The sequence below is a fragment of the Alligator sinensis genome, unplaced genomic scaffold (assembly GCF_000455745.1).
Source record: "Alligator sinensis unplaced genomic scaffold, ASM45574v1 scaffold169_1, whole genome shotgun sequence".
Classification (NCBI taxonomy): domain Eukaryota; kingdom Metazoa; phylum Chordata; order Crocodylia; family Alligatoridae; genus Alligator; species Alligator sinensis.
Genome location: NW_005841924.1, coordinates 1,130,486 through 1,157,544, shown reverse-complemented (window position 1 = coordinate 1,157,544; position 27,059 = coordinate 1,130,486). Strand labels below are relative to the sequence as shown.

The 27,059-nt window shown below is 40.3% G+C and overlaps 1 protein-coding gene across 9 annotated transcripts in view; it reads right to left on the bottom strand.

The window, feature by feature from the left end:
• FBXW7 (F-box and WD repeat domain containing 7) overlaps positions 1-27,059 on the bottom strand; it is a 212,521-nt gene that overhangs the window by 169,644 nt on the left and 15,818 nt on the right. For 3 of the 9 annotated variants that reach the window (XR_003092953.1, XR_003092954.1, XM_025198525.1), the window contains exon 3: positions 17,981-18,151. The exons of 2 other annotated variants lie outside the window; for them this stretch is intronic. Coding sequence is in view for 4 of the 7 variants with exons in the window: in XM_025198525.1 (XP_025054310.1) it covers positions 17,981-18,136 (156 nt within the window). In the remaining 3 variants the exon portion in view is untranslated. Of the gene's footprint in view, positions 1-12,718; positions 12,792-13,614; positions 13,721-17,980; positions 18,152-27,059 lie in introns of those variants that run through there. 4 more of the 9 variants (XM_025198523.1, XR_003092952.1, XM_025198522.1 and 1 more) reach the window with 4 other exon arrangements.

The following is a 27,059-nucleotide window of genomic DNA, read 5'->3' as shown; positions in this document are numbered from 1 at the left end:
AAAATATGTAGGAGAAACCAAACAACAACTGTGTATCAGAATGAACGCACACTGAAAATCTATCAAAGACAAAATATCCAATTACCTGTGGGTGCATAATTCTCACAAGACAATCACTCCCTCTCTGATCTCTCGGTTCTAATCCTCAAAGGGAATTTACAAAACACCTTTTGTAGACGAGCCTACAAACTTCACTTCATAAATCTACTGGATACAAAAAATCATGGACTTAATTTAGGCATTGGATTTATGACACATTACAACCTGCCTGGCATCTGACACACCAGGGAACCTGTCTTTAGCTGACCACCAAGGATCTGGGTTTTCTCTGATTTAAAAAAATCTCCAATTTTCATTTTAAAAAAGTAACGTCAACTTCACATTTTTCCGTGATAAAAATGAAACACCACTATGTATGTATCTATATATTAGTGGTGTTTCATTTAAATTGCAGAAAAATGTGGATTTAGGGTTACTTTTTTTTTTTTTTTTTTAAACCAAAAGTTGGGGATTTTTTTTTAAATCGGAGAAAACCAGGATCCCTGCTGACCACGTGTGTTCCTGCACACTTTTCCCTCCCCTCCCCTCCCTACCCTTCTTCCAAACTTCCACTCATTTGCATCTTCACAGACTTCTTTTCTACCTTAGAGAACTAAGAACAGCAGCAGAGTCTCCCAGTGCCTGAAGGAGGGTATTTATGCCTGAAAGCTTGCAAACAACTTTTTACCAACTATTTGCTGGTCTAATAAGAGATATCATGTCTACCCAAAGAATGCCTCTCTCCCATCAAGGCAGTCTGTATGCAGCTTCATGAGGCATGGAAACAACAGGTAGGTAGGGTTACACCAAGTACCATGCATGCTTTCTATATGCAAAGATCAATTTCTCCCCCACAAGAAGGAGGTCTAAAATTAAAATTCTGCCTTATACACCAAAGGTATATAATGAAAAATAAATTACTATAATAAGAATTTTACCAAAATCCAATCCAACTGAAAACTGTCCCCATTATTTTATGAGTTGTTTGTTTTCCCTGGCAGGGGGTGTGGAGGTGCCTTATATATTATGTGCGTGTATGGTCTTGAACTCCAGAAAATACAACATCAACAGAATCAGCAGCAGAGAGATCTGAAGTTTAAACTGTAGACTTCAAGGTATACTGTGATCCAAGCTACCACCATTGGTTCACCTCAGCTTGTCTTGCCTAGTATGAATTCAAAAAAAATGATGATAACTGAATGCTAACTACTATCAGCAGCTGTACCAACGCTATTTGATCCAATTTTATATCCTAAACGTTATGTTGTACTGCTTTACCATACAGTCCTTTGTAAGAGGGGAGACAAAAACCCCACCAACACATCCCAAGACTCCGCCCGACGAGCCCCTGTACACACCCACAGGGACAAAAGTGAGTGGCAGCTGTGAAGAAACGCCAGCGCAGGCTTGGCAGTTCCAGAGCTGCCTAAATCTGCGAATCAGTGAGCCCCAGGGGCGGGGCTTCAGAGAAGTGCGGGCTGCTCAAAGAGCAACTGGAGAGGCAGTCAGCTGGGTGGGGAAGAGAGGAGTGGAACTCCGGCCAAGAGATCCTGTCCACGGAGCCAGAAAGTATCAGCCCCGAGCACGGGGAGGGGAAGCTGAGTGTCTGCCAGGGAATTCTGGCAGAAGGAACAGGGAGCCTGAGCCCCAGGAACAGAGGGTCACCAGGGAACCTCAGCGGGGAAAAGCAATTCCCCATCATGCTCAAGAGCAGAGCCACAGCCGCGTCAGAGAGCTCAGGCTCCGTGGTGGGGAAGGGCAACAAGGAACGGCTAACCCCCTTGGGCACCATGGCAAAGAGGGAGGAACAGGAGACGGCTGTGTCAGAGCCCCACGTAGGAGTGGCAAGTACCAGGAGTGATTAACTCCAAGTCAGCTGGGCCCCAGGAAAGTCACGCAGGGAGGCAGTCTGCCCCCATGCCTGCTAGGAGGGAAGAGACGGATGAATTCCCCCCACCCATCCCAGGGGGCCCAAGGCGATCCTGGGAGATGGAATCCCAGGTGCCCGCTGGCAGACGCCGAACACCTTTTCAGTTAAATTTGTCTTAAGTTACAGTCAGCCCAGGCCGGGGCAGGTTTAATTGCCCGAAAGCCAGTCCGAAGACAAGGGATCTACTTGGGAGAGTTTGATGGCCAGAAAGACCTGACCCAGGTTGAAGTGGATAACGTAGATGAGGTGAGATCATTCTGGGGAAGACTACAGGGAGCAGTGTTTTCCCAGGCTGTGGATGTGGTAAGGGTGGGGTAAAGGGGAGGTTTGGAGGCCCACGAAGAAAAGACCAGGGTCAAGACCACTTTTGGGGCCACCGACAGGTCATCAACCAACATCAAAGATGTGACAGGAGAGTAGGAGCAGTGCCTGAACCATCTAGGTGGCACCAGAGCCCAGTCTCACCCTGACATCGCTAGGGAACAAGGCACCAACCAGAAAGGAGCCAAAGCCTTACAACACTTACCAGCAACATCCTTGTTAAGCTCTTTTAATATAGGGAGAAGAGGCACTCATTCGACATCGTTTCCCTATCCATCCAGCCCTCGCTCCCTGCCTCAGTATGATCAGACATTTAGGAATACTATGATTCAGGAAGATGTGCTTCTACCCCTCCATCAGATACCCATTTCTAACCATTTATCCAGGATTAAAAATTATATATATGTAACCAGCAGCCCAGTGGAGCATGTCAGATAAGTCTTTATTGTACCCCATCCCTCCCTCCCTAAAAGATAATGGGAATTTGTACAGGGCTACCCAAGATTTGACCATATACTTCCCAAGCAAGAAAGTAAGGTCCTGCGTATGGGGATAGCAACAATGATATCCTTTGTAAGGCACTTGGATACCTAAGGATGAAGGGCATTGTGCACGTCAGGGCTGTCCAACTGGTGGCCTGTGCACCAAGGATTAGGCACCAAGGGTTAATGTGCAGCCCCTGAGTTCACGGTCCAGCTGTTCTCCTCCCCTCTCATTCTCAGGCTGCTGCTGTCAGGATCTCCAGGCTCCCCCTTCCTCCTCCAGTCTACTTCCTGACCCTACCCCTGGAGATAAGGCAGTGCAGTTCACAGGACTGCACAGATGAGAAACAAAAACTTGTAGACCAACCTGTGGCATCAGTGGATATCTCTCAGGCTTACTTAGGCATTTTGCTCATGCTGTTCAGATGGACCCCCAAACTTGACCTGAGCACAGGATGCCATTTAGCTGATGAGGCAGAAATTACCTTGATAGAACTCCAATTCTTTAGAACTGCAGAATGCTGACGGAAAAGACCATCCCCACAAAGCAAAAGTTTTCCTTACAGAATTTTCTATGTGAACCCCAGACTGATGATAAAAAGAAGTTACATAAAGTCACCAAAATCCTAATTTCTCTCTTTCAACTGCAGGATGGAAGAACACCAATGACAAAAAAGTGTAATAAGATCCCAGGCAATATTTAAAAAATAGTATTCAAGTGCATACAGAAAGGTGAACCTATAAAATAAAAGATGCTAACATTTCAATAACTCAACACAACTACATAGTTTGCTAGAGTAAAATTTCCCCAAAAGCCCAGATCTGACACATGCTAAAACTCTGAGCAATTTTTATAGCCTAGTATTAAACTGCTGATAAGAACAAGGGATTTAAAATGTAACTGCTGACACAACCTTAACTACAGCATTCCTCAATGCATAGTGGCACTGTTATAATTAAAAAGACAACTTACATCAAGCAAAATGCTTCAGTGCAAAGCTTTTTAATGGATCAATACTTTATCAGCATCAGCATTTCAACAGAGAGAAGGAGGAGATGGGAAAAATGAGGCTTAAGTGATTAAGCTAAATCACTTGTATTAGTATAAAAAAAAAAAAACAACTTTTGAAACCTCTGGAAGACAGGTTGTATAAGATATCCTTGAATGTATAATTTACTTCTATAATTAACCATAAAACTTAGCATAACGTACCAATACAAAAGTTTGCTGCCATAATTTTCCTGCATCTCAGAGTTGATGCAATTTTTTTCTTTAATGAGCTAAAATAAAAAAGTAGACTATTACCCATCGGCTTGGGTCAATCGTTATTACAAAACTGCAGAACAGACTGTGAATAACTCAAAAATATCACATTAGAAACACACCCTAATACATATAATGTTTTGTTTAAAGTGGCTCATATAGAGAAGCTTTCAAAACAACCATGACCGTGATAAACCAACTCCAAAATATCAAAACCAGCTCCCTTTTTCCATGAAATCAGTAATAATATCTGTTAAGGCAGAGAGACAGAGTTGTATGGAAAAAGGTCCTGATTTTAACTTGGTTACTCAGTGAAGTGAAAATTCACCTACAGCAACAGTATGAACAGTAAGTCACACAGAAAAGGCTTCTTAAAGGGCCTTACAACTAGTCAACATGAGGTTTTAAGTCTCTTTTTTTCTGCATGGAGCCATTGTCCAATACTGTGAGGAGTCTTCTCCAGCACAGAACTGCTTTCTGCTGATCCTGGCTATATGCACAGCTAATCTCATTGCTGTCCTGTATCCATGGCAGCTTTTAGTTATATTTGGAGGAAAAGTCACTGGAGATTTCACTACAGCCTGCCATGCTGCTTTTATTTTTATAATTATTCACTTTAAGGGGAATTATTTTGGCATTTCTTTGGTCTTTGAGAACATGCCCTGGTTTCAGGCAAACTGCTGCTTACTGTAAAATGCTAAACTTTGAAATTTTAGAATTAACAACAAGCTTCTTATTGTTCATTAACAAGGTAGGCAAAAAAGTGCTAATGCAAAATCTTCATAGCTGTTTGCAACAGAAACAATTCAGATGTTTACATGACAAATGCATCTCCTTGCTCCTCTGCTTGGTAGAAAGGAGAAAGCAGAGATATTCCATTTTAGATTCTGTCATTTCTGAGGATGTGGTCTTGTAAAACCTTAGTTCTGTCGAAGATAATGTTACCACACACAAAGTAACAGTTTGCAAAATCAGGCCTATACCTCAGTTGTCAAAAGTGACTGGATTTTGAGTATCCAAACTGGCACGTGCACAGAATTTTTCATAAAGTGTGGAGTATCCATCTCTGCCTAATTGTGCCTCAATATCTTAGGGAAGCTACAAATTAAAATGTATACTTTAGTGCCTAATCTTTTACCTTTTGCACCCTTCCTCTACTGGACCACTGTGTTAGTCTCCTCCTCTCAAAAGAGGTACCGACTAAAGAAATAAAGGTGGTTCAGATATGAAGGACAAAGAATGAGTAGGGACATGGAATACTATCAAAGGCCAAAAATAACGGGATAGTTGAACAAAGAGTGAAAACAAAGAGAAAGTGACAGAAGCATACAAAATAATTAATGACAAGAAGAATGCATATGAAATACTTCCACTTAGCTGCTCCAAGTTCTGAGGACATCCACGAAATCGCAAGGCAACGTTTAAAAGAAAACAAACATAAGTTTTTCATAAAATACCTAATAAAATGGTATATGCCCTTGCAACAAGAAATTACTGAGAGTCGGAAGTTATGGGAGCTGTTACAATACAAGCTGTTGTGTCTACTTGCCCTCATAGCCCTATAAATGAGCTGAACTTTAACGCTAAATGAAACAGGATCAGTGTTAAAAAGGTTTTGCTACAGGAACATGTGAATATGAGGCACCTGCTATACATTATGCAGTCAACTGGTTAATGGCACAATAAATTTAGACCAGCCCACTGCAAAGTAATTAACAGATAACTACTGGTTAATCACACATGCAAAGTAATTATCACACCATAAAAATATCTATCCAGCTTCAGAGACAATTAGCTATAAAGTTAGTGCTTAAACAATGTGCAACCACTTCTTAGCTGGTTTACATCCAGCTTTAGTTTCAACCTGTAGCAGGGCCCTAACAGTCACACTGTAACACATTATACTGGGGGTCAGCAACATCTAGCCTGTGAAGTCAGGGCCTCTATCTGCACCACAGCTGGGCACCAGAGAGAAGCAACAACTATGGCAATGGCTAGGTCAGAAGCATCAGCCTACCTCCAACCTGAAGCCTGGGTGGTCTGGCCTGACACCAAGAAGTTGCCAACCACACCCCATGGGGGACTCATTTCAGCATCAGCAGGGCAAGCAACAGCAGGCTTAACCCCTGCAGGTGTGTGAGCAAACACAGGGAAGATATCAATGCCACCACCACTTGCCCTGCTATTGGAGTTGAGTCTGATGCGGGCCACAAGGAGATGGGGCCAAACATGATCGACACCCCTTGCCCTAGAGCAGTAGAGAAATGTTATGATTGTATTGAATGATGCTGATGTAATCTGTTACAATTTAACTGTTATAACTGCTTCTCCCAAAGTGATAAAAGGCATGGCAGAACTATTGCAACCTTAGGTTTCCTTCAGGATTACTGTATAGTTACAGTGATTTAGGCAACTTACATGGCTCTAGAAACATGCCGCTGTAACAGCTGCATCGTACAGATGATGCACACTCCCAAGCCACAGCTTCCCCTTCCCTTTAAAAAAAGGGAAAAGATTCATGTTGCCCATAGCCCTCAATTGACCTGCATCATGGACCATTTACATTTCCCTATCCTTATATTATAGCCCTGTATTGGGTCTCATGATTTTAACAAGATTAAAGTACTTAAAAGAAGACTAGGCTGTGCCACAGGCAAAAAATAGGAAAGAATCAAATGCCATAAATGTCTGAGACTCCTGCAAGAGCAGGCTGGGAAATACTTAAAAGAAATATGTAAATATGACCAATAGCAATCTGCGCCCCTTCCCTCTAATACAAGGAATCCCTCTCCCCACCATGCATTCACTCTGCCAACTTGACCTGGAGGAACTGCCTCTAGTCCCCAATTTGGCAGCATTTGAGCCAGATGCCACACAAACCTCTAAGATTGTCTGTACCACCTCAGAATACTCGCCTGTCTTTCTAGTTCCTCTTTCCAACCATGGCCAAGTTCTTCTATTTCAGACAAAGCCAGAAAAAAAAAAAACCCAACTAGACAACTGTGTAACCAGATAAGAAATTCCTTCCTGATCTCTACAGCTTGAAACATGAAATTTGATTATACTTTTGTCTCAATGGAGAGTTGCAAATTATATCACCGTGCTAGGAGAAATCAGATAATCCTGTTCTCCCCAAGACCCAGGAAGTTAGCGTATAAACAAGGAGAGACAGTGTCACAGGTTCCAAGACCAGAAAGGACCACCTATTGCCATTCAATCTGCTTCCTCCATATACACAAGGTCTAGAATCTCTCCTGAAGCCAGATAAAGGTGCAAAGTTTAGAAAGATAAGCTATTTCATTTTAAGAAACTACAAATAATGCCAAGCTCTCCATCCATTCCAGGGTGTTTGATTAATCTCACCCCTTTGAAGTTATTTTGTCTAATTTCAACTTTTAGTAACTGAACCTTGTTCTGCTTTTACCAGCAAGGCTAACAAGCCCCCACTATCAGATTCCTCTGCCCATATGTAAGTATTTATACACAGTGATCAAGTCACCTTTCAACCTTCTAATTTAAGGAACTGAACATATTCAGCTCATCAGCCACACATCCTAAGGATTGTTTTCCAGCCCCTGATCACTTCCATGGTCCTCCTTGGAACTCTTCATCATAACTGCACTTCTGTCTTTACGTCTCAGAATCAGAACTGGACAATATTCTAGAAGCAACCTTACCAATACTGCATACAGATACAAGATCTCTTCCCTACTTCTACTTAACAGGCCCCTCTTTATCCAGCCAAAGTTTGCATTAACCAGAGCACTGCTAACCTAGAACTTAGCAGTTATTTACCTTGACCATGAACTGGCTACTACTTCTTTATGAAAATGTAGTATGATAAAAAGTAGTAAGATTTATACATGAACCCCTAAAAAGGGTGACACTTTCCATTTTTAAATAACCACTGGTGTAACAGATAGAACATCAAGTAGGCAGTGTCAACAAATATTGGGACAGCTTTGGTGATGCCCTAGTAGCCAAAATGTTAGACATGAAAACATATGCTAAGCTATCAGCCATCCTGATGAAAAGATATGGAAACAACATAACAAAACACAGAAAAATAATGATCTTATAGCAATGCCCTTACTCTTTGCTGCTGGAAGGCAGCAAACTGTCTTACTATCTTCCTGCCCCTGTAGAATGTTCTGACCACTCTTCTTAGCATGGAGCGTGCAATAAAGATTGTCATGCTTTAGCCAATTATGGAAGCTTTCAGAACTCTTGCCTGAAACCTGTCTGGTTTTTGCTGAGCAGCATCTCTCCATTCTTTCATTTGCTATCTTTAGGTCCTTTCAGGTTGTCCTCTTCAGGTGTCTTTATTGGCACCTGGTAGCTATTATACACTGCTAGCTCTGGAAAATAAATATAAAATCATTGCTGACAAGGTTGACCTATGATAAAAAAAAAAATGTTGAAGTAAATGTCAAGGAGAGGGCAGCACAGAATGATCTGGACTGCTTGGGTAAGCTACATTCATTGTGACAACCTATATTTCAATACAGCCAAAAGCAAGGTTGTATGTCTATAAACAGAATGTGCTTGCTTCCCACTTACATGACAGAAGACTCTCTCAGAACATAGTGAGTCCAAAAAAATATTTAAATTCTACTAGTGGATAACCAAATTAACATGAGCTCCCAGCACAATGCTGTGCAAAGGACTAATATAAGTCTGTGGTTGTATAAAGCAGGGAAAAACTGAATAGAAACTGAAAGGTGATGGGATCGCTCCTTTATAGCATTAGCAAGACCATTACTATAATATCATTTCCAGCTCTGGTGTCTACACTTAAATGGGATGTTGAAAAATTGAAAGGGGTCCAAAAAAGGTGTAAATATGGTTCATGGTCCAGAAAATCTGCCTGATGAGAGAAATTCAATCTAGTTTTATCCAAGAGAAGAGATGACTTGATCATGCTCTACATGGGGAGAAGACTTCCCCATCTAACAGATAAAATCAAAACAAGATCAAATGGCTAGAAACAAAAGGTACACAAATTCAGATTACAAATAAGACTGATTAAGTTGCAGGGGTACTTAAAACAGTGTAGCAACTTGCCTAAACTTACCTAAGAACAATTAAACATGCTTTAGGTTAATGAACGTAACAAAAGAAGAATTGCCATTTACTGTGTCAGACCATAGGTCCATCCTGTCCAGTACAATACAGTCGCGTCATATGCGCATTTAACTTGTGCAAATTCAACTTTACGCGGGGTGGGAGAGGGGGCGGGACTTCAGTTTGCAGCAGTTTGCGGCAGGTTTTGGCAGAGTGGTAGTGGCCCGGTGGCATGCAGCCATCCACCCCCCCCGTGCTGCACTGCTGCCGCCAGCCGCACAGCTCCAAGCATGGCTCCACAGTGGCAGCGGGAGGTTTTGGAGGCAGAGGCTGTTGCTGACTATGCACGATTTTCGCCTTACTCGATGACCTCGGAACCTAACCCCATGCATAAGTTTCGACACACCTGTATCTTGTGTCTCAGAGTGGATTCTGAAAGGGTGAGTGAACTGGATATGACCAGGGTTTTTTCCACTGTTCCTTTCTCACTTGCAGTCTCCAACATTTAAAGTCTAGGTATAGCAGGCAAACTGAGTTATACTCAGGTTCTTAGCATAACTTTAGGCCTTCCCAGAATTAAGCAATTAAATTGTACAGAGCGCCTTATAAGGCACTGTGAAAAGTGAGTGCTGTGGTTGGTATGGTGGGCTAACCAGGCACAGTAGTTTCCACAGAAGGAAAGGAAACCAAAAACAGAATAGGACTGGAGTACCTTATCTAAGAAGATTAGGTAAGAAACTTGAGGATTGGACAATTTGAAGTGAGAAAGTTACAAAAGTAGTGGACAAAGAGACAGCATGTGTTTTGTATTGCCACCCAGGGGAAACAGGAGCAACCTTGGAATTCTTGTTTGAACAACGAGGAATCCAGAAACTAACATCCCACACACCCAGCAGAGGATCTAAGACCGGTACCACTGAAGATCATGTGGAAATGCTATCATCAAGGGGCAAAGGGGGCTTCTGTTTTGAAGACAGAAAAAAAGGAAAGCAAGAAGAAAAAGGGACCTCTGAAAAGTGAAAAGCTAATGCTTCAGTAAGGACATTATGGAACACCCATAGTTAATTGTTGAAACAAGAGTTCATGCACTAGTTATACTCACACTAGCCCATCTAAAATCAAAAGGTATGACATCCTTTAAACAGATGGCCAATTGTATTAAAATATGTGCAGTGAATTAGAGGGCTTCTATAACTAAGACAACGTGAAAATAAGCACCAAGAAAACTTTTGCTATTCAAAGCTAGAAAGTTTAGTTAACTTACCTTCCTCTAGTGCCCAGAGCAAACATTCACTTGATTAGTGTCTAATCATAGAAAAAAGTAATTAATTTTTTAATGTGCAAAGATGGCTAAATTAGTCAGAGCTGTCATCCTTTAGATTAAGGCATCATATATTGGAGACTGACATTCTTAAATTTGAAGTACACTTCTAGACTTTCCCCTACAAAGGTTATTTTAAACTCAAATACTTGGGAGCAAGGTATGTGCATGGAAGAACAGCTGCAGTATCTTCCTAGCGACAGAAATCTGAAATATCACAGCAAATATCTATAGCTTCCACTTTCTTAAGACCCATGTACTCCAAACCTCTAAGGGCCCAAAAGGAAGAGAGCTCTCCTTTTAAAGGCTTCAAAAATACTTGGATGCAAAGGGAGCTGGGTAGAAATGATAAAGAGAGCCTAGTGAGAGGAAGAAGGTGGAAGGAAGTCAAGTAGTCTTACTTCTATTTACCTTCAGACTACTGAGGTTGAGGTCGGAGGAGTTTTAGTTTGCTGCACCCCAAGCCAAGTCATTTAAGGTGCATTACACTGCCGAATGTGTTACAGTGGCTGGAATTCCTGCACAATACATCGGTGACATGTGCAAACACTGACACCATTAAGCGGGTTAAATGCTTTCGCACAGCTTTTAAGCTGTCGTGCACACATGTCCCTCGCTTCATCTACACATGTCCTTGATTGCCAAGAGACTTGAAAAGTAAGAAAACCAGGGGAGCTTATAACAGGAAGCTGGACTGGGGGAACAGGCATATTCCAGTGTAGGTGTTACACATCTCACAGGTGCTACGGTCAAGATTTCAAGAGATGTTCCTGTGACCAGACTTGAAAGTACAATAGGAAACTGGGAATCATAGATTATGGTAACAACAGGGGAGCCTAATGGAAGAGTGGAAAAGACTATTTGGAGATCTCAAGCAGAAGGCTCAGAAAAAGCCCAGGTAGTAAGTCTTATTGAGACTCCTACAGAAAGCAGGGGCCCAGGATAGAAGCCTCTTCTAACAGGAAGGGCTATAAAGGACTGACAAGCTCTGGTATGAAGGCCAAGCCCTAGTGTAAGCACAGGAAGGACAGCAACTGGACTGAAGTGGCAGCTGTACAGAGGTGAAACCTTGAATAAAACTAGAAGTAATACTGTACCCTAGAAATGTTACTAGGAAATTAATGAACCTAGAGAGAAAGTGAAGTGCTCAGGAACTTGCAGAACTGAATCTCAGCATTCAGTGTGGCAACCCATTATTCAGTATTGAGACGAAGAGAGCTAGTCTGCCTCCATATAACAAATAAAAACCATTTTATGCCTATGTCATGAAATAAATACACTTTTATATAAAAAGTTATGATAAACCTCTTAGTTATGGTCAACTAAGCATACATGTATGAAACCAATTCATTCATTGTTAAACAATACATATTTTTGCTGTGCCATATGTAGAAGAAAGGAAGATGAGAGACTTATCTCTACAGGAATAGAGTTCAAGCAGTTCAGGTGTCTTGTTTGAAATGGCTGTATCAGAATACATTTAAGTGTGAAAGTGTGTTTATATAAAATGGGTGTTTGAACTCCGCTAGGGTTAAAAACACTGAGCAGATCTAGAATTTACACTTTTTTTTTTTTTAAACTACTAGCCTTGAAGAACTAAATACAGCAGTGCACTGGATTTTTTTCAGTTTCATATATGACTTAAAAAAGCTTCAGTTGCAGGGGATTTTATTTATGCATTTCTCTTAGTGATTTTGCTCAACCCAAGAAGAGCATAGCCTGGCTTTCAGGCCCTCGACTGTGTTTCCAGTGATAACAGCTTTATAAGAAGGAGTGGGGAACAGGGGGAGGGGGAGCACAACTAATCTTTTTACTTGTAAAATTAGTGGAATGCCACAAAAATGCTGAGATACAAAATATTCACATTCCCATTTTTACAAAGTCACTTTTCTGATTATGGACTTAGTCCATTTCTCTCTGAATTTAGCAGGAGTTGAATACTGCCCTAATAAGCTCTGCAACTTGCAAAAGACCAGTTCTTGTTCCTAGTCAAATCTGTTCACCAATCTTTATTAACTCCTCACTGAGAATAGTCTTGTACTAAAGCAACTGAGAATCAGGAGACCTGGGATGTCAAGAAATATTAGTCAAATATAATAATTATCTACTTTTTATATCAACACACTTAGATAAATGCTCATCCTCCACTGAGTACTGTTAAGGATGTCAAATTTTAGCCACAGAATAGTCACCTCGCCACAGAATGGTCCTTCTTTCCACCTCCCAAAATTAAAGCTTTATATAGTAAGGAAAAACCCACGAATGCTACAAATCAGAATTGAATTTCCCCTGTATACCTCTTGCATTTTCTTTCAGTGTTCTATTCATTTATTCCTTCTTTCACAAAATGCTGATTAAATTGCAGATGAAAAACTACTCTGATGAGTTGCCAACAGCTATTATTATCCAGGCGTCATTGATCGAAGTACTTAGGGGTACCAGTAAGACTCATCTCCTACAAAAAAAGTCTGCAGTTATTTACTTGCTTTTCATATACCACAGTCATAGACATGTTTACTTTTTATTTAACCTTACCACGCCATTCCTACAGGTAAAAGCACTGATCAGTTGTGAAACAGATGTACAGTGGAGTCGCATCTTACACGGGGGTTAGGTTCTAAAGTCAGCGCGTAAGGCGAAAATTGCATACAGCAAAAAAAAAAAAAAAACAAACGAAAAATATGCATCTTTAAACACTAGAATCACACTCAGCGTGGTGAGATGCTCACACTATGAGAGGCAGGAACTCACTGAGTGGAATGGCGGGCAGAATCGCCCGTACTATTTAAATTGATATTTCTCTCTCTCTCTTTTTTTTTTTTGCCGAGCGCGTATAGTTGAATTTGCGTAAGTTAAATGCACGTATGATGGACTCCACTGTATAGAGGAAGATGCTTAAAACTTGATACACTTCTCTTGCACTACTTACATAAGTTGTTGTGCGTGTTTGGTTGTAAACAGAACCTTGACATGGCTTTTGGCCACTATGCATCGCGGGGTGGGGAATTTTCCTTCATTACAGTTAAATTACTTAACTGAAATTGATGGAGCAGTGGTTATTAGATACAAATATATTATCTTCTATCTAGCTGGTATAGCACTAGTATAATGAGATTATGAAAAGTTTTCAATCAGTTTATTAATTTGAAAGAGACAATGCAGAAAAATAAAAAAGAAAAGTAAGAGAAAATACCATTTTAGATTTGCAGGCAGATTTGATTTGGTTCAAATACTGGCTATGGTAGCGATCTGTATCATAACTGTGGAGACCATGTGGAGTTAATTCTTCTATCTTCTCCCTGTTAAGGGGAAATCAGAGGTGCTCTTGTGTGTCAGAGCCACAGATACCATGCATTGTACAATTGGGGCTATAGTTAAAGCTACTGTGTACAAAGTCACCATTATTTTCAAGGCTTCTAATACTGTTCCCCAAACTGACTAGTTCCTGTCAATTCCTAGGCTTTTAATAGCAGCTGTTTGAAAAGTTGCTTCCCCTTTACGATTCAAGGCACAAACTATACATTACAAAGCAGGGGCGGGCAATTATTTCGGGCAGAGGGCCGCTCACTGAGTTTTGGCAAGCCATTGAGGACCGCATGACAGGCAGCCAGAGCAAAATAAATATTAATTTTCTAAAATTTTTAGGAGCCCCATAGGCTAAATAGAATGGCCTGGCAGGCCACATCTGGCCCACAGGCCACATTTTGCCTACCCCTGAGATAGAGGGTTCAAAAGCCATGTATGGAAGAAGTTTATGCACTCATCCAACTGGCAGATAACCAGTGTTTGCTATAATAAAAGTAAAAAAGGCAAAAGTCTCGTAACTGCATTATGTTGTACAGGTAAGCAAATTAAGCTATTATGTAATTCACATGGAAATGCACACTAAAAAACTGATACTATTTCAGCTATATTGATTTTAAAGCTGAGACATTTTATTTATCAGAACATCTATGAAGAACAGCATTAAAAGTTCTGTAAAAGCAAATAAAAAAGAACTGTTTATATATATTGATTTTTATGACTAAAGGTTTCTAAGTTTGTTTTTGTTTATTTGATTTGTCTTTGAGGGGAGTGGCTTTTGCACTGCAATGAAAAATTTGAACAAAATCCATGTTAATGGCTTGTTAGTCATTTAACAACAGATCTTTCTCAGATCATATATCTTCACTGAAAAGCTGTTAAGAATACCAGCAGCAGAACAGACTTTAGAAAAACAAATGCATAAACTTTAAATATGGGCTACCATAATGGCCACAACTATACTATCTTCTAGCCAGGTGGCTGGTGAAATGGTGAAAAATGCTAACTTTACTGAACAAAACTTCAGGGATCCTAAAATTACAATACCTGAGGATCTACACCAGACTTATCAAAAAAAAAAAAAATCACTGCCACTTTACTATACTATATTGATACAGGAATACACAAATCATGCATCCATATGCTTACTTTCTACCATGTGAATTTTCAGACCCCTAAGACTAATCCAAAGAGGTACAGTATCTGGAACCTAATGGAAGTTCCTTCTTTTTCAGTTGTTATTGTCATGGTGATCAAATACATCATTGCAATTTTTTTCTGCAGGTGAAGGTGGGGGAAGAAAATGTACTTCTGGTGCCATGTAACTGTTCAATATATTCTGATGAAAATATACATTAATACCTTGGCTTTTTATCCTCCAAAATGAGCGGTTTTACAACATAAAATAGGGTGCTTTCTACTTTATATCTACAGCTCCTGAGCAAATCATCTCCTTGTCCTGGGCTTATTTAGTCTACAGAAGAGAAGACAGAGGGGAGTTGAGAGCAGTCTTGACCTACCTGGAGGGAGGTTCCAAAGAGGATGGAGCTAGACCAGGAGTGAGCAATTATTTCAGGTGGAGGGCAACTTACTGAGTTCTGGCAAACCATCAAGGGCTGTATGACTTTATAATTTAATAATAATTTAATTTAATAGGAAATAAACCTCCCCACAACTTCCTCTGGCTGCAATACCAGCTGGAGTCTCTGAGATCCCCCTCTCGGATGGCACCCTGAACAGCAGCTGAGGGGTGGGTGAGCAAAGGATATGTTGCAGCAGGGAAGTGGAAGGGAGCACTCTAGTACACTAGTATGTTGCAGTGGGGAGGGGACTGTGCTCTTGCACCCAGATATTGCAGTGGCAGGGGCAGAGGGGGAAAATTGCTCTCATGCACCTGCATGTTGCAATGGGGTAGGCAAATTGCGCTTGCACACCTGCCCAGTGCTGCAAGGATGGGAGTGCCTGCATGATTGCACAATACAGCAAAGGGTTGTGGGAGGTGTATGCACTGCCCAATGGCCTGTGGGCATGGCTAATGTGGACTCTGGAACTTGTGGCTCCCTGGCGCTGACTAAGGCCCAACATTTCCTATTAAATTAAATTATTATTAAATTAAGGAAAAAATTGTTAAAAAGGGTACATTTTACTTTATAGAAAGTCGGGTCACTGTACTAAACAAAGTTACTCGCCAGCCACCAGGACTTAGTTGAATGTAGTCTGAACCAACTTCTGATGATAGCCTCTTCTGCAGGAGGAGAGAGTACAATTTCTCCATTTTAATGATTTTTATAAGTTCAGTTCAATAACTAACTCTCTCAAAACTGAGGAGATGGAGGCTGAAAAAGCAGCAAAACTCAGTCTCTTCTTCCAATCTAGGAAATGGACTAAGATGCAAGACAGTGAGATCTACCACTTCTAAATGGTGAAGTACATGGTGACCAGAGACAAATCAGTTCAATTTGCCAATTACAGATAAAAAGTTTCATACAATATCTCAGTTTTAAATGCAAAATGTATTTTGATAAACTAATATGTTTTCAAACCAGTACCTTTAATTCAAGGGCACAAACAATAGTCCTTATAATTTCTATCCAAGTACAACTACATTTAAAATGTTTAACTCATGTTTTTTTCTAGAAAGTGTTATTTACCATTTCCTAAAGTCAAAAAACTTAAAAATTATGCATGAATAAACAAATGTAAAAATCTCAAGTAATAAAATGTTATGTTGCTTAATTATTTCCTAATTTTCATGGCTAGCAAAACATAATACAAAATTATACCAGAAAATAAGAATGAACTTTTCTTTAAAGAAAACAACTAAATAGTATAAGCAGAAAACTAGATTAAAATCAACTGATTTAAATCAAGGTTTCTTGCTTGCTCATTTCAAATCATGATTAAACTCAGTGATTAAGAAATATTAACATCACTGTACTCTACATTTTTCTGTATAAATTATCATTTTCCAATGATCTGAGCTACCAGTTGGTGAATTCCCTACTGAACACTGCATGCTGATATCTTTGGGTTGAGGAAACTTGTCACCAATTGAATTTTAACATATTAACTACAATTAAAATGACCTTTTAAGTTGACTATTTCCTGTTTCAAAAGCATTTCCCATTAGTAAATGCAATTACAACTATTTTACTGATTGTTAGCACAGCCTAAGCACAATATTAATCTTAAAAAGTCATGTTTGACATGGCTACTATTATCATTTAAAAGCTTTCAGTTGCAATGAAAGTTTCTTACAACCAATACTAAAGACTAAAAAGGTGGGGTTACTCTTGCTGACAATGGTTAAGAGTTACTTAAAATACATTTTGAGATTCTGGAACAGAAAAATGACTAAAATGACTAAATACAAACTACCATGAAACACGGAAGTATATTTTGATTTTCTGCTTGCTGCTCTTAGATTAAGCTGTAAATGAATGCTGCACTGCATTTCTTTAAAGTTATAACAAAACACATTTTGATTTTTATCAGTCTAAGCCAGTTTGGTCCATAGGGCAGAACCAATTAAGATTCCCAATTTCACGCAGCAGAGCCAAGCTTGTAATTATTTCTTTACAGTAAAATCCATACCCTGACCTTAAGTTTAATATTTTGTAGGCATTCCTTTGTTTCTTCTCTAATAAACATCTCTATTTTGCTTCCTAACTATATTATTCCATCTAGAAAAAAACTGTCAGGGAATTGCTGTCTTTGTATTTTCCTCTGATATTAGCATGACATTAGTTTTACTGTGGTCCAAGTTGTCAAGGAGTGTGTAAAGCACATTAAGACAAATCTCTGCTAAACTGTTGCCAGAAAAGAGGGGAGGAGGAGGAGAGGGGAGGAGGTGAGATTATACAGAAGTGTATTAACATGAAGAGTCATCCAATATCTAAAGATGACTTGAGAAGAGAATAGTTTAAAAGTTTTTCTTACGACACAAACGAGAGGCTGCATCTTTGAATGTCCAGCAGCAACTAACTTTAAGCTGCAACCAACATCCATTAGTGTACCAGGTTTCAGAGCAAGCAAATGGTTGTCAGTGCAGCCAGTAAATCACCTGATCCTATTACAAAAATCAATTACTGCAGCACATTTCTATTGCTACACAACCTGATGATGGCAAAATGATATTGGATAGCTGCTGCAAGGTCAAGAAAATTGCGAAGAACAATTTAAATAGTTCTTTTATAAGTCCAAAGTATAATGCATCTATTTCACTGGCATATTTTAGATCTTAAATATATAGTTACCTTTTTTGGCTGATTGGGACATTCGATGGATAGTCTCTGCAACTGGTCTGATGTATGGCTGAAAGAGAGAAGATCGGAGCAGCAGGTCGAACGGCCCAACCTCTTCATTAAAGAAGAAACAATGCTGCAGCCACAGCAACACATTGACTTGCTCATCAGAGGAGTTTATTCCTTAAGAAACCAAAACAGGTACTGTCCCATAAAAACTCAAAATTGGCCAAATGCCTCATTCTGCAGCTCCCTAGCTGAAATTAACACTGATATACAGGAAAACCCCACAACCACAAATGTTCCTCCAAAAAAATTTCCAGCCGGACTCATCACCAAGCAAAACCTCAGTTTTAAAAGGAATCTCTCCCCTACCCCTTCAACTCCTCTGTAGAAGGTAAGCTTGTTTTGAGGACCTTAACTATTTGTAATGGAGGAAAGATATCTAAACAGAGGAATAAATACAGGGATGATACACTCTAAATTGCATACTGACTACTCCTTGTCTTTTTCCATCGCTTCAAGCCTGTTGTACCCACTCCATCAGCTCAGCCTATCCAATGTGTTCCCTCTGTACATGCACACAGTTGCAACAACCAACAGAAAACAGCCACACCCCTAAATTTCCTTTACATACTCTATTCAAGAGCCACTCAATTCCTTGAAAAGAGCTGCTGCTGCATTGCTTAGAGCAACAACAGGGAAAGGATTACTGGACAGATTCGAACCTTTCAGGAAGCCAGTGTTTGAGGAGGGACTGCCAGTTACACATAAGAATGACAGGCTTGTTTGGCTGCTATGCTCTGCAATCAGTTTTCTAAAATCTCATTCATATTGGTAGAATTGGAATGCAATGAGAAAATTCTCAGTGAAGTATACAAAACTCCGAAGAGAAATGACAATGGCTGCTACAAAGATTCGTAAACTAAGATAACATTTAAGAAAAAGCAACACAAATTTAAACTAAGGAAAGACCAAGAATGAAGGAATTTAAGGTGAAGTGTCAAAAGGTAATGCACAAAAATCAACTCTTAAGAGGAGCAAGAAAGATACCTAGCATAAGCAGCTTGGAAAGAGTTAGAAAAGTGTGTTTCGCTCAGAGAAAGAGAGATGCACAACAGGCAAAACTGATTCAAATGAGCAGTGAAACCTAGATAGGCCTCCCAGCCTTTTCCAAAAAAAATAAAAATAAAATAAAATAAAAAAAAATATATTCTGAAACTAATATATCGGGTTTTACTAGAATAATCTCTACCTTCTTAATTTAATACGTAACACCATCAGAATTACGATTGTGTTTTCTAGCAGTGCTAACTAAATTAACCATATACAGTACCCACTTTTTCCCTTCCATATAATAAAAGCATATGATTACATTAGGAATATTTTGATAATCTTATTTTAAATGGTTTACTATGGCATGCAATACTGTTTCTGAAGTAGGTGGTCTCACATTAACACAAATGCTTAACCTGATTACAGGATGATCTGACTTGAAATAATTGCTGCTTATATTTATAGAATAATCAGTGCCTGTCTGGTTCAATAGCATCCTCCTTATTAAAGATTAAGAAAAATCCAAGTGGCATGACAGCAGCTTAAATGTACATACGCAAGAAAAAACTTATTGTTTTCATACTGCACTGAAAGATGATTTTCTTCCTGCTCTGCCCTCCTTCCCTCCTATTCACCCTCCTTCCCTGGTTTAAAGCTGAAGTGAGCCTCTCCCTTCACCTTGCTCTGCCCTTTTGATATTCATGTTTCTATTAAATCAATTGCCAGTAGTATCTAAATACAAGCATGCACAGAAAATTGAATTAAAAAACCCTTTTGTAGATAAAGACTATGGATGCAAACAAGCAAAATAATGCAGTAACCTTTTACTCGCCTGCTGGAGGTACTGTCTGCTGCATAGAATTTTAAATCCTCATCTGCAGATGCAATTGAGCTGGTATTGCCAAGGACTTTGCTCTTCCTGTGCTGATTCTACACAGCTATTCATCGAAAGAGTGCATTATGTGGAAAATTTTAAGTAATATCAGGTGAAATTACTCAGGTGGTTTGAAAGAAACCAACTTCTCAAAAAATCATCTACAGCTCTGCCCAGTCACATTCAGAGAGATGTCAGACACACTGGTAAAGAAAGTCTTATTGCCGACGCACGCTTGCCAGTAGCATGCAGGATGTGGAAGCACAGGGAGCTAATGAAAAAAATTAATACACAGATTTAAAGTGCAAGGATCATGCTCTCAACCCTTAAAACTCCACATGTTTTTCGTATCATAATCTCCTCTCTCAAAATGGTATTACTCATAGAGCTAAGAGATCTCTGGTCAAAAAACAAAACCCCTTCTTCAAATCCTTCTCTCTCACTAGACTGCAGATAAGTTCTAATAAAATATTCTCACTATATACATTCTAATGAATGAAAACCTTACTTTTTTCTTTGGCAGTACATAATCAAGGACTACAAAAATAATAATTTTAAAGAAAAAATACTTGAATGTAATGCCAAAATGCTGAATAATTACCTTGAGTTTAATGTAGTTATGAAATACAATGGTACTTCACTGGAATTTGTATTATTCTTAACAGAAATGAAACACTAGCAATAAAAGCTGTTATTCATTATTTATGATTTTCCCTTCCTCATGTCAGTTTCCTTAATGTACTATTGATTCTCAGGCTGTATACAGATGGGGTCAGTTTCAGACAAATCAGTTACGTATAGAACAAGTATCCAAAAAAGAAATGAGTTTAAAACTGAAAACTGTTTATAAACGTAGTATCACTGCAGAGTTTTGTTTTCTACCTGCACGTGGAGAAGATACAACAATGGAAATAAAAGTTAATCCTAGTGACGATAATATAATTCAGCAGAGATAAACAAATCCTTTTTTTCACTAAAGCAGTCCATCAAATTTAAAATATGAAATCAGATTCCCACATTGAAGTTTTACTTCTATACCAGTTTCACTTGCTTCTTCACTCCCTGATGATGGTTTAACAAATATCTCAGACAAATCTCACCCAGAAAATGTACCTCTAAAGCTTAAATGTGTTGCCGTGTATTTGCCACGAAAAATCAACCTGATGTTATTCTTCATTTCTCTGCTGCCAATTAAAGTATCCAATTTACATTGTTATCCGTCATTATTATTCTTTGAAGGAATTTATAGTTAGGCAGGTGATACAGGACTCTTCCTACACAAACTTCACATTATGCATTATTAACTTTTAATATATTTCTACTATATTGCTACGATGACCTCTTTATCATATTACCTCTTAATATTTCAATTCATCCATTTAAGTTTTGTTTTACTGTGTTAATTTTTAAAACAAAAAAATATTTATACAATTGTTATAACAATGCTTTATTACAATTATATTCACTAGCAGCTTTCATAACGGACAACAGAATTTAAAATTTCACCAGTAAAGGACAGCAGATCTAATGCTAAGATACATCCAACTCTTCCACATGTAAAACAAACAGGATGAACACCTATATATGTACATAAGAACAAACCTATTAGTTAAGGGTCCTCAATTAAACTTCTTCAGAAATTTAGACCCAGAAAGAAAGGGAAGATTGCAGACTACAAAAAAGCACAGTAGTATTGGTTAAACTTTACCCAGTCACAATACTTCCATATCCTTCAATATAAAAACACAGCTCACCACACGATCCATCTAGAATTAATAAGTAAGTTATGAAGATAAAGATACTAAACAAACTTGAAAATTACTTGGCAGGAAAAATTACCTGCAAGAGAAGTTCTCCTTTAAATATAGCATAATACATGGGACTAATGAACATGTACACATAAAAACCACAGGTTCCTGACCATTCAATTCAAGAAGTAGTATCATATTTACCCAAATTCAAGACAAACCTGAATTTAAGATGATCCCCCCCTCCCCCCCAATAATCAGATTCTATGCAAGGAAAATTTATGTGTTTATTATAATATTCCAAATATCTAATCTAATTATTGGGGGATCATCTTAAATTTGTCACCCCCACCACTTCAACAGGTAAAGCAGTGACAGAGGGACAGGTAATAGGGAAGGTATATCAAGCAGTTTGCCCCTGCCACCTAACCCCACTTGCTGTCTCTGCTTCCCTGCAGACTCACCCCACCCCCCAGCCCTTCATCCACAGACTCTTCCCATCCCTCCCCCTCCCCTGCCATTTACCCTTGCTGAAAGGCCAGCAGGCTCCTTGCCCACTCCAACCTGGGATACAGGGCACTGCCACTGCTGGTATTGGGCCAGACTTGGGCCATGCAAGGATGAAGCATGCCAGTGCCAGAGCAGGGGTAAGCTGGGGAGGGCAGAGGCTGCAGGGGAGGGAGACGTGGGAAAGAGGTGGCAATGAGTAAGGGCAGAAAGAGGTTGTGGGGAGGGAGGCAGGCAGCAGCTGCAGCTCTGGGCCAGAGCCTGAGTCATAGCAGCCATCTGCGCCCCAGCCCTTCCACCTCATACTTAATTCCAAGATGAGAGGCTCTCCCCCAACCCCCATGTTAAATATGGAGAGAAAAAAACTGATCTCGGATTTGAGTAAATATGGTAGTACTCCTCCAAAAAGAGCAATTCAGACTTCAAGAAGGCAAGTTAAGATATTTGGCTTGCCTTTGTCATATTTCTGATAAAGTAAGCAGAGTTAAATTTTCTCAGGAGTAGGCTTTGGCAAAGATAAAAGAATGACAAACTGACTGGAAGACAAAAAATTCTTAATAAAAGAAGATACAACGACCACATTATAGTCTGGAAACCTGAGGTTTCCATTTACAAATATGAAGCCATCTTCTGGATTATTCTTAAGATTCTGGAGGTTAAAATGTGACTTAAAACCAAAGCTATCACAAAACTTGCATTTCTATTAATAGACCAGTTTCCAAGCAGTAAGACACCACAGACTTTAAATAACAGCAGTATTCCTCAAACCCATTAGTATTTTCCCTTTTTTTTCCCCGGAGCCTACATCTATTTAGCAGGTACACTGGACAATGATCACTCATGCTCATTCTTACCAAAACATCCCTGTTACCCAAAGTTACTGGGAATTGCAGAAAAAGGAGGAGAAATATCACGCACCTTTTGCCCCAGACATATGACATGCAGATCCATGTTTGCCCTGACACAGCATGGACACTGTTCAGTTGGTAATGAGTAAGACCATGGTAGATCCAGATTAAATAGACATCAATATGGTCATGCTACCTTTAGCTCTGTGGCACAGTGAAGAGAGCTTGTTATGCATGTGCTACACAGCTGAAGAGGGTATAGCCACAGCCCCTTGCTGTGATCCTGGAAGCCAGTGAACTCTCAGAGCTCACTGGCTTGTCAGCACAGCTCCATATGTATCAGCAGCTCTGAGTTCACTGGCAGTCCCTACAGTCAGCTCTGGATCTCCCGCAACCTCTCCTCAATTTGGCAGCAGAGGAAGAGAGGGGACGAGTGGTGGCAGAGCACATACAATCCCTGAGCTCTGTGGAAGCAAGGACTAAGTGTCACTGCTGTTTATCCCTTCCTTTCCCTTGTTGCTGAATTCAGGGAAATGAGTGAGGAGGCATGCAGGGAGGACTCAAACAAACAGCAGAAGTCTCCAGACCTGCTTGAAAAGTAGGGACTTTGGGCAGACCCCGCACTGATGGGCTCACAGACTAGGAACTGAAATTACACATAAATTAATGTAAGTAATCAGAAACCAGTTCAAATCTGTAACAAAACAGAAGTTCAGTGCACATAAACCACTTTCAAAATGGCCAAAACCAGTTTAAGATAAACTTGGATAGATGTACTATCAGACTCAACTGATTTAGGTTAAATCAATTTATTGAATTTCTGTTCCATATTCCCTCCAGATTCAATTTAACTCACAGTCCCTCAGCATCCAAGAATGCTTTGCATCTCCCCCACAAACGTCCCCTCACAGGGTGGATGAGCTAGCCATGGCCCAAGCTGTCCAACTCCAGCTGAGCAGGGAGGAATGCTTTCATGCCTCCCACCCCCTCCCTCTAGCTTCTGACCTGGGCCACTGCAGGCAAGTGGCTGCGTTTCTGGAATCAAAAGTGAATGTCTGTTCACCTACGCAACTTAGACGAACCTGCAAAGATGTAGTTGATTCAGCCTAGGGTTTTTGGATTGTCTGTATGTTGCCACAGAGCCCAGGGCACATGCATAGCTCTCAGCTCACTGTGTATACAGCGCACAGCCAAAGGGGGGAGGGAAGGGAGAGGAAAGAAGAGAAACACCACAACAACACCTCTGGATCCACCCCTAAGTAAACCCAATACCTGGAAAAACTGAACTCACCCCCAGAAATCAAGCTGGATAAATAGTGTCTCTTCTAAGTTCTACCCACAAAAGATAAAATGAGAAGCTACTCATAGGAGATTGCACAGATGCTCAAACTATGATCATATGCACTCTGCTGGAATTCAAGTATAGGTCAAGCAAGTGACCCCCTACTGAATTCCCAGTACAAATCCCTGTCAGGGATATGTGTTGACAGTGGCAGATGAGCAACAGCTGCATTAACCTCCATACAACCACTGCCATCTCCGAGACCTGCAGGCCAACAAAGACCAGCAAGGAGGGGTGAACTTGACACCCTTCTGCTAGGGTATTCTCTTCATTCTTGTCAGATGCAAATTTAAGACTTGAAATGTTCAGAATATGCTATTCCCAAAAATTTTCTTCAAACTGAAGGAAAGAAGAGGTTGACAGAAGAAAGAGGTTGCTTCTTTGTAAGGTGCAGGGAATGAAGATTTAGAGTACAAAGTATCCTAGCCCCTAAAGTGTAATTCTTTGGGTTTCCCCAACTTGTAAACAAAGCTTCATGTACTCTCCAGCAATTATGCCTACTTTCTGTAGTCAGCATTATTAGTCTGAAGTCAGGCAAGATGGCACCTTAGGATGCTTGTAGATGTGCAGAGATGCTGCTCCAATGCACTGTTATTACAGCGCGTCAGAGTAGACTCAGTTAATAGTCTGTGGGAGCATGCTAATTAGCGCGCTCAAGCAGCCTCCATGTCTCAAGTATTCAGCATCCCCACACTTCAAAATGGTGGTGGGGGTGCTTTAACTCATTCAACAAGCTTAGTTAAAGCCTCCCCTCCACCCCGTCCATTTTAAAACATGGGATGCTGAACACACAAGACACTGCAGGTGCTCTGATTAACACCCCCCTCCTCCTGCCCCGAGCATGTGTCAAGACACCCTTGAAGACTAACTGGGGTTCAGAGGCATAAGCTTTCATAGGTAACAGTGATGAAGTAGCTAATGTTTCTCTCAAAGGTAACCCTGACAGACAACTAAAAGTTTGTCTCTCTCGAAGCTATTGTTTCATGTTGTCTGCTGATTGAAGCAGATAATACTGTCAGTTACTGCTTAGCACCGATTTCTAAAAGTGACTCAACAACAAGGTTTGTTGGTTTTTGGTTGTTTTTTTTTTTACACAAACAAACAAAAAGCCATGATTAAAACAACAATTTCATGGAAAAAGGGATCCTGTTGGCAAGTTGTGTGTGATGATAATGGAGGAAGTTATGTATTAACCAGTAAACCTCAGAAGGATTTGACTATCACCCCAAGCCAAATTCCAAACCTGCTGGTTCCCACAACAATAGCAACTGTAGTTGGGAATGGCATCCCTCTTTGACCATAGCTAAGATTCCTTTTGCTACTTCGGAAATATCTGACTTTCCTGAGGATAAAGCTATAGATTCTTTAAAAAGGTGTCAAAAGTTGCCATGAACCGCAACACCTCCTACATAAAACCTATTAGATATTGGGTTGAGATTTTTAGCCTTGATAGCTTCTTCTGAATATCAACTAGCTTTTTTCACAACAGAGGTGTTAGAGTAAGATCATTCTCAACAGTCAGTAATCCTTGGATTACAAATTTCATCATCCATGATGGCAAATCCTTGGATTGGCAAATTTCATCATCCATGAGATTGGATTTGATATCCAAGACCAACGTATTTTCATAGAAAGGGAAAGAATGAAGAAATATCCACAGCCATTTTGCCGCCTTAGGAAAGCTTTGACATGTGCATCTTAACAGCCAGTTCCATACAGCTCTTAATCTATTCAATTCTACAATGCGGTATCATGAGGAAATTGACCTGAGTATGTGAAACATATTGCATCCTGAAGCATGAGAAGAGAAAATTCATGATTCTTTTTCTCAATGTAATTTCAAGCATTATTTAGAATGTCCAACCTTGTTTCAAAATAGAATCATAGAAAATTAGGGTTGGAAGGAACCTCAGAAGGTCATCTAGTGATTCTAGTCCAACTCCCTGCTCAAAGCAGGACCATTCCCAACTAGATCATCCCAGCCAAAGCTTTGTCTAGCCAGGTCTTTAAAACCTCAAAGGACAGAGATTTTACCATAGAATCATAAAAGTAGGGTTGGAAGGGACCTTGTAGATCTTCAAATCTGACCCCCTGCCTGGGCAGGAGGAAAACTAGACTCAATTGACCCCAGTCAGGTAGGCATCAAGACGCTTCTTAAAGAGCCCCAGGGCAGGAGCCAGCACCACTTCCCTTGGAAGTTGGTTCCAGATCCTAGCCGCCCTTACTGTGAAGTAGTTCTTATGGATGTCTAATCTAAACCTACTCTCCAACAACTTGTGGCCGTTATTACTTGTTATCCCGGGGGACGCTAGGGGAAACAAGGTCTCCCCCAACCCCTTCTAGTCCCCCCTAGTGAGTTTATAGATGGTCACCAGGTCCCTCCTCAGCCTTCTCTTGTGAAGGCTGAACAGGTTCAGGTCCTGTAGCCTCTCACTGTAGGGTCTGCCCTGCTGTACCCGGATCATGCGGGCGGCCCTCCTCTGGACCCTCTCAATGTTGTCCACATCCCTGTTGAAGTGGGGTGCCCAGAACTGGACACAGTACTCCAGCTGTGGCCTGACCAGTGTCGTGTAGAGGGGGAGGATCACCTCCTTGGACCTACTTGAGATGTACCACTTGGATGCACGATAAGGTCTGGTTAGCCCTGCCGACCGTGACCTCGCATTGTTGGCCCATGTTCATCTTGGAGTCAATGATGACTCCAAGATCCCTTTCT